Source organism: Dipodomys ordii, unplaced genomic scaffold (assembly GCF_000151885.1).
Source record: "Dipodomys ordii isolate 6190 unplaced genomic scaffold, Dord_2.0 Scaffold26, whole genome shotgun sequence".
Taxonomy (NCBI): domain Eukaryota; kingdom Metazoa; phylum Chordata; class Mammalia; order Rodentia; family Heteromyidae; genus Dipodomys; species Dipodomys ordii.
In genome coordinates, this window is record NW_012267242.1 from 12,071,016 (window position 1) to 12,079,230 (window position 8,215).

Consider the following 8,215-nt stretch of genomic DNA (forward strand, 5'->3'; position numbering starts at 1 on the left):
CCCCCCCACAAATTTCTAGCAAATTGATTAAGGGGAAAAGGCGGCACAGGTTAAACAATAGAAATGAAAAGGATCGTATGTTCACAAAAAAAAAATAAATAAAATTAAAAAAAAAAGAAATGAAAAGGATCTGACTACTAGAATATTAGAACTTCCTGTTAAATTTTTTAAAAGACATGAAAAGCATAAGAATATTGGAAAATCACTTTGTCTAAACTGACTCAAGAGGAAATGTAGTTATCTATAGTTACTAAAGAAATTGTACCAATTATTCCCACAAAGAAACTTAAGACTCGCATAGCTTTACAAGGTTTTACCAAAAGTTCAAAAATAGTTCATTTCATGGGGCTGGGAAGGTGGCTCAGTGATAGAGTGCTTGCCTTGCATGCCTGAGGCCCTGGGTTCAATTCCCCAGCACCACATAAGCAAAAAGAAAAAAGCCGGAAGTGGCGCTGTGGCTCAAGTGGTAGAGCGCTAGCCTTGAGCTGAAGAGCTGAGGGACAGTACCCAGGCCCAGAGTTCAGGCCCTAAGACCGGACCAAAAACAAAACAAAAAAAACAAACAAACAAAAAGAATAGTTCATTTCAGTCTGTTGTAAACTTTACTAGAGAATAAGACAAGGTTTGACAGTCCCCAACTTAGAGGTTTACAGACCAAAAGGACCATCTTAGAACTCTTTAGAAATTTTGCTACAAAGGCACTAACATGTACAAGAATGTTCATAGCAGCATTATATAATAGCATAAAGTAGAAACAGCTCAAATATCCATTGACAGGTATGGTAAAGTTGTGCTTTATGTACTTAATGGAATATTATACAGATGAAAATGAATCACAATTTTGCAACAGGGATGAATTTTAGAAACAATGTTAAGTGCATGAAAGCAAATGTCAAAGGACGAAATGTAACACTTGTAAAGCTAAAAAACTAAATACATTCTTAAAAAATATTATACATATGGTTGAAATACATATAACAAGTGATTTATAAACATAAATTAAGGACAGTTGTTACCTCTAAAAGGGGGGTCTAGGGTGGGGCAGGGATATAAACATAGTATTTCTAATGCTTATATATATGTGTGTGTGTATGTATCTATCTATCTATATATATGTATATATATAAGTGATGGGTCATAGGTACTCATTTTATTGTTACATATCATAATTTATTCATGTTACATATATTCTTTATAGATATCAAATATTACGTTATAATTTTAAAAAAATCTGGGGATTTTATGGTGGAAACACAAATGAATGCCATCTCCCTGAAAGAAAGAAAAATTTGTATTTCTTGGGAAGAGCCGAGACTCCCTGACAGATGCTCTCTTACTTAGAGGACAAAGGAGGTCCTCAATAAATAAGGGCTGGTTTACTGCTTTTCCCATGGACATACCCAGAGGATCTGGATCTCCTTCCCACCTGAGCTCCCTGACATGAAGGACCACCTCTTTCTGTACAAGCAGCCAAAACCCCACAGATTCAGCCTGACACATGGATGACAAGAGACTGACACCTGGTGGATACAGAATGAATTTAATGAAATAACTAGGAAGTAATCTCACTCTACTTGGTGAAAGGGGCAACAGACTGGGGGATAGGGAGTGAGAAGAAAGTGTAAGTTCAGAAAAAGAGAAGAAAAAAAAGGTCTGTTTCTGAGATGTAGGTGGGAAAAAAAAGTATGTGTCTAATAGGTGAGGATGAAGAAAGTCTCCAAAGGAGAATGACTTCCTTCTCTCTCTTCAGAGGCCAGATCAAGAGGAAAGAAGCTATAGCTGCGGTAAGGGAAATGCAAGACTGAAGGGAAAGGGCTGTAGGTCTAGCTGATCTAGACTTATCAAGCTTAAAATGCATGCACCTGGTAGTTGTTGAAGGCTGTTAGCTGCCTCCCAGAAACCCCTGGCCCAGTCTTCATCTGTGGAATCTGATCTCAAGGAGGCTGATTCTACCCTTTTCCCCTGAAGGTGTGGCATAAGCATAGCTGCTTACCATCCTCCTGGCCACACTAATTGGTCAGGGGTGGACATGTGACCAGGTTGGCTTAATCAGAGTGAGTCTTTTACTAGGGTATCTGGCACAATGATACTCTCTCTTTCCAATTGGTCATAAGTGGGCAAACATGTAATCTTAGGCATGCTGGCAGCTATGAGGTGACCCGGGCTTAAGATGGTTTACATTAGGTGGAGCAGTGAGACCAATTTTGCCTGATTTTGCCAGGTCTAATTTCGTTCGCCTAGAGCCAGCATTACCTCTAGACTTTCAGTTACATGAGCCGATAAATGAGTTTGAGTTAGGTTATGGTTGAAAATCAGGAGATCCTTAGCTATACATTCATCATACTTACCCTTGCCTTCCCAGAGGAGAGCAAAGGGATCCAGACCAGAAGGCCACTACAGATTTGTGTTATATGAAAGTCAAAGTATTGAGCTAGAAAGGTTAAAAGCAGCCACCAGGCTCTATGTAACACTGGGTGACTCAGCTGTCTATGCAGAGGACAATGGATTCCCTTAGGGAAATAGCCAAGTAAGAAGCAAGTGCAGAGAAAGGCCTCTAGCAGGCGATCAGGTAGTTAATATGTAGATCTAGCCACTCTTCCCCACAGGTCTATCAGGGGGGAGTTGCTTTAGGATCTTTCCGCTCATGGGTTAAGGATCTTTGAAGGACATGCCCCTTGAAGCCTTTTCCCTGGGCTGCAGTATCTGCCTCTCCTTTTACAAACTGAAGAGCCTCCTTGTGGCTTCTGCTGCCCTTGATTACACTCACTTTTGGGGGAACGAGAGCAATTTTATCTTCTGTTTCTTTGGCTTGCTGCAAACTGGGGGCCCTTCCTCCTTTGCAACCAGCAACATCTTCCTGACCAAGGGCAAGCGCTGCCCCTTGCTCAGCCTCTCCTGCTGGCCCTGGCATCTCTGACTCTCCAGCTGAGTTGCTTTTCCCTCCTGAACTCCACTTCTCCCATGATAACCTTGAGGCCTGGGCTGAGTCCATGGCAGCTGCTGACTTCTCAGGGGTGGAATGTCTTTCCCCACTTCCACCAGACTTCTTTCGAGGGCGCCCACGTTTTCTTTTGGCATCACTTACTGTATCCTCTGTATCCTGCTTTGCTGCTTTAACTGCTGGGTCCTGCCCACTGGCCTCACTAACTGGTACTTCAGCTGTCCTCTTGACAGCCTTGTCATGGGGTCGTGGGTTACCACCTATGCCTACCTCTCTGTTCTCTGTTCCCTGAGACTGAGTAAGTCCCCCAGCTGGGGCTCTCCCTGGGCCTGGCCCAGACTGAGGTCCAGGTCCAGGCCCAGGCAAAGCAGGAACAGTTGGTAAGAACATGTTAATGATGGGTACCGCTGCTTGGGGTCCTCCAGCCCTACTGGGCAGAGGCAGTGTAGCCACTTTCAGTGTACTTGAAGAAATCTTGGGGGCCAGGATGGGTGAAGAGACTTGAATTGGTGGAATCAGTGCTCGAGGGGCCCGGGGAAGGAGCAGAGGCAGCCGGGCCACTAGGGCATTGACCTGTGGGTTACTGGGTGCAGAGGCCGAGCTCTCAATTACACTCTTCTTCCGATCACCACGCACTGGAGGGCTAGCCCCTGTCCGGGCTTCCAGTTCCTTAGGAGGCTAAAAAACAAAAGAGATGATCACAGTAGGGTTCAAAGAATGAACGTGGAGGCTGGGAACATGGCTGGGTGGTAGAGTGCTTGCCTGGCATGCATGAAGCCCTGGGTTCAATTCCTCAGTACCACATAAACAGAAAAAGCTAGAAGTAGTGATGTGGCTCAAGTGGTAGAGTGCTAGCCTTGAGAAAAAGAAGTTCAAGGGCAGCATCCAGGCCCTGAGTTCAAGCCCCAGGACTGGCAAAAAAAAAAAAAAAAAAAAGGAATGAATGTGGAAAGAAATGTAGGCACTTGAGGCACCAGAAGAGAAAAAGTAGGGGGCTCACCAGGGAAAAAGCTAGAGGCATTTTCCTTACCTGAGCTGGCCTTTCAGGTTTCTTATGGACTCCACCTTCCAGATTCTCTGCTCCATTCTTGGATTTAGAATACCTTTCCCTAGGGGTGGGTTCATCCTCTTCTGCCAGAGGTGTCAGAAAAAGTAATAGAATGAGGGTAAGAATAATACTGAAGAATAAGAAGAAGAATTTGCCCTGAGGAGACAGGGCAAAGCAGGTGGTCAAAGCATGTCTACAAAGGGACTCTAGGAACAGAAGGCAATCTGAAGTGTCCATTCTGATATACAAGGTGGACTTTAAAACTGAAGTGTCCGGGCTGGGAAGGTGGCTCAGTGGTAGAGTGCTTGCCTTGCATGCCTGAGGCCCTGGGTTCTATTCCTCAGCACCACATAAGCAAAAAGAAAAAAGCTGGAAGTGGCACTGTGGCTCAAGTGGTAGAGTGCTAGCCTTGAGCTGAAGAGCTAAGGGATAGTGCCCAGACCCAGAGTTCAGGCCCCACGACCGGACACCTCCCCCCAAAAAAAGCTGAAGTGTCCATTCTGGTATACAAGAATGTGAAACCAGGCATGTCATGGTGCCAGCCTGTAATCCTAGCTTCTTAAGGGGGCTGAGGTGGGAGGATCAATTGAGTGCAGGAGTTGGAGAGTAGCCTGGGCAACATAATAAGACTCATTTAAAAAAAAAAAAAAAAGGCCGGGCGCTGGTGGCTCACGCCTGTAATCCTAGCTACTCAGGAGGCTGAGATCTGAGGATCGAGGTTCAAAGCCAGCCCGGGCAGGAGAGACTGTGAGACTCCTATCTCCAATAAACCACCAGAAAACCGGAAGTGGCGCTGTAGCTCAAGTGGTAGAGCGCTAGCCTTGAGCTGAAGAGCTGAGGGACAGCCCCAAGCCCAGAGTTCAAGCCCCACGACCGACAAAAAAAAAAAAAAAAAGTTGTTCCGAATGCTGGTGGCTCATGCCTGTAATCCTAGCTACTTCAGAGGCCAAGATCTGAGGATCACAGTTTGAAGCTAGCCAGGGCAGAAAAGTCCCAGTGAGACTCTAATCTCCAATTAACCACCCAAAACCGGAAGTGGCACTGTGGCTCAAGTGGTAGAGCACTAGCCTTGAGTACAAAGAGGCTCAGGGGGGCTGGGAAGGTGGCTCAGTGGTAGAGCGCTTGCCTTGCATGCATGAGGCCCTGGGTTTGATTCCTCAGCACCACATAAGCAAAAAGAAAAGTGGTAGAGCGCTAGCCTTGAGCTGAAGAGCTGAGGGACAGTGCCCAGGCCCAGAGTTCAGGCCCCATGACCGGACCCAAAAAAAAAAACAAAAAACAAAGAGGCTCAGGGAAAGCGCTCAGGCCCTGAGTTCAAGCCCCACAACCAGCAAAAAAAAAAAAAGTTGCAAGTGGTTAAGAATTTCACATACATGAGAAGGTCCACTCACCAGTCAGCCCCATGGCCTTAAGCACATGGGCGTGTACAGATCGGGCAGAGATGAGGTGCTGCTGGAGCAGGTAGCGGGCAACTTCAACAATGGAACTGAAGGACCGTTTCAGGATCCGCTCTGCCCAGTCACAGGTCAGGGCGCAGGCGGCCTCTACCAACTCATCCGGAGGTGCTGGGGTTACTTCTGGGCCCATTTCTGGCTGTAGTGGCAAAAGATGCCCAATCACATTACAAACGACAGAACCCTTCCCCTGACACTTCTACTGACCAGACTGAGACCATCCCAACCCAGAAATCCACAAACTCTTTTTCTCTTTCCTTCAGCTATAGAGGAATCAGAAGGATACCCAGAAGCAACGCACAAATGACCTAGACTTTGTCAGCCCTCCATAAATGTTCTAAAGCCAGGTATCATAGTGTATACCTGTAATCTCAAGTTACCCAGGAGGCAGAGGCAAGAGGATCTTGAATTTGAAGCCTGCCTAGGCAAAAGTAGCAAGACCCTGTCTCAAAGACAAAATAAAAACAAAAGGGCTGAGAGCCCAAGTGGCGTGTACTTGCTTAACATGTGTACGGCCCCGGGTTCAATTCCCAGCATTCCAAAAAGCCAGGAAAGAAGAATGGAGTTGTTACTTACACTTTCTGAACCCTTTAGGTCAAGTCCAGGCAAGGGTGGCATAGACACCAAGGTTTTCCTTCGTATACCACTGTAGCAATATCTGATGCCAAGTTAAGGAGCAGCTAACATTGGGGCACTCCAGGCCCCTTAAAGGGCAAATTAGGCCATTTTCACCTGGCTCTCCACATCCTATGATTTCCTCCCCAGGTCTTCAGGTCCCAACCTCTCCAGTCAAGGATATTTAGACTGGCCCCGGCCACCAAGTCTTCGGGCCTTGATGTCAGGAAAGATCTCTCTGATGATTTTGCCGAAGTTGGCTGTGCTGAGTGGGCGGCAACAGGCAAGACTCTCACAATACTTCCTGAGTGAGTGAGGGGCAGATTGCAAGATACTCAGAGGAGGAGGCTATGGGTGAGTTGTGAGAGTCCCTAGAGATCAAGTGTGGGGGAATCATTCAAGAAGTCAGACTCTAGCAAGGTAGGGGGCTTTGCAGGAGTGTGGGATTAGTCCTATGCCCACCCCCTCCACCCACCGATAAGCATCATAAACGCTCTGTTTTGGCAGACAGGTGTCCGTGTGCTCTTCCAGGTGGTTGCGGATCCACCTGTAGGCATACATGTACTCTTCATTGCTGAGTGTACTTGGCTCTGAGCTGTAAGAGAAGTTATAGAGACAAGCATAAGCAAAAGGCCAACAGTTGTCCTGGTTCTTCCCCAACTACTATTTCAGTAATACTGAACCAAATTAGTCCACCTGGAATCCATCTTTCCCTGCTGGGCAAGGGTAGTGGATCTTGAACTCAGGATCTGCGTGTTGTCCTTTAGCTATTTCACTCAAGGCTGCCACTCTCCCACTTAAGCCATAGCTCCACTTCTGGTGGTTAATTAGAGATAAGCATCTTCTAGATTTTTCTTGACCGGCTGGCTTTGAACAGAGATCCTTAGCTCTCAGCCTCCTATGTAGTTAAGATTAGAGGTGTGAACTACCAGCGCTCAGCTAGGGGCTTTTTTCTTGGTCATAGATAGCAGCTATGTGTTTTCCTACTCTTCCTGCCCCTTCACAATGGGACTGTCTCTAAGAATCAGAGCCTCTGACTTTTAAAACTCTGCCACCAAACCAACCTTTTGTCTCCAGTGCTGGGCCCTGAAGGTAGCTGAAGGTAGAGATAGAGTTTGTCATTGTCCGAGAATTTCTGTACATCTTGCTGAGGTAAGAAGGAAGAGGAGAGAAATAATAAGATGCAGAAAGACCAAATCCATGTTCTCTTGATCCTTATCATCTAAGTCCTGATGATTCATAGGTTGTCAGACTATGTCAGGGGGAACTCAGATGACTTGAGGCAAAGTGCTCACTGTGGCCCATGGAACCCTTATGGACTATCACGGAAAGAAAGGGAACAGCTCTGATTTTCTCTCTTCAGGGCTTCTAAATGAGAAGATGATGTAAGATGCTCACTGTCAAACTGGCAGCAATGTGCAAAGCCAATTATCTTCTGCTGAGGTGGACCACACTGCCTCTCCTACATGAACCTTTCATTTACCCATCCCATCCCACTGCCCTCATCCCACCAATGATCTTTCTAGATTGCCCTCATCCCAATGTGCTTACCAGAATTCCCTCTACTTTGTTCTGCACGGCCTTGCTGTAGAGAAGAAGAGAAAGCTAGAGGTCATGAGGTTTTCCCATCCCTGTATCTGTTTTCTGTTTGGGTTTTTTTTTTTCCCCTCCCAACTTGGGGAAAGGACTTAAGTGCCTAGAGGAGCTTAAGAATTGCCAGCATAGCAGCGTGTTCTCCTGCTCCAATGTACTTACCTGATAGGAGGCAATCTGTCTCCAGAGGGGTCTGGAATAGGATTTGGAGATGGGAATGAATACTTACGAAATGGTACCCCGGAGCCTTTGAAGAAGTGTGGTAGGTTCCCCAGCATCTGTACCACCTTGGGGGGGCCTCGCCCCAGTCTTAGGGCTCTTAGCATCAGGCTCATCTTCTGCCATTCCTGTATGAAAGCTACAGCTGAGAGGGGAGAGAGTATTAAGATTTAACTCACATCAGCTGTCCCTTCCTCTGAAGTCCCCAAGAAAGTCCTCTCTACCCAGAAAGGCAAAAAACAGAAGTAGCCGGGCGCTGGTGGCTCACGCCTGTAATCCTAGCTACTCAGGAGGCTGAGATCTGAGGATCGCGGTTCAAAGCCAGCCCGGGCAGGAGAGACCGTG

At 46.5% G+C, this 8,215-nt stretch overlaps 1 protein-coding gene across 1 annotated transcript; it reads right to left on the reverse strand.

The window, feature by feature from the left end:
- Window positions 1–1,519: 1,519 nt before the first annotated feature.
- On the reverse strand, window positions 1,520–8,012 carry Rfx5 (regulatory factor X, 5 (influences HLA class II expression)). The gene is made up of 9 exons (XM_013015366.1): window positions 7,881–8,012; window positions 7,610–7,643; window positions 7,123–7,205; window positions 6,534–6,653; window positions 6,243–6,362; window positions 6,020–6,101; window positions 5,381–5,582; window positions 3,972–4,072; window positions 1,520–3,619 (listed from the first exon to the last, which is right to left on the reverse strand). Exons 1-9 carry the CDS (start codon window positions 7,994–7,996, stop codon window positions 2,612–2,614), a joined length of 1,866 nt encoding a protein of 621 aa, XP_012870820.1. The 5' UTR covers window positions 7,997–8,012; the 3' UTR covers window positions 1,520–2,611.
- Window positions 8,013–8,215: the final 203 nt, after the last annotated feature.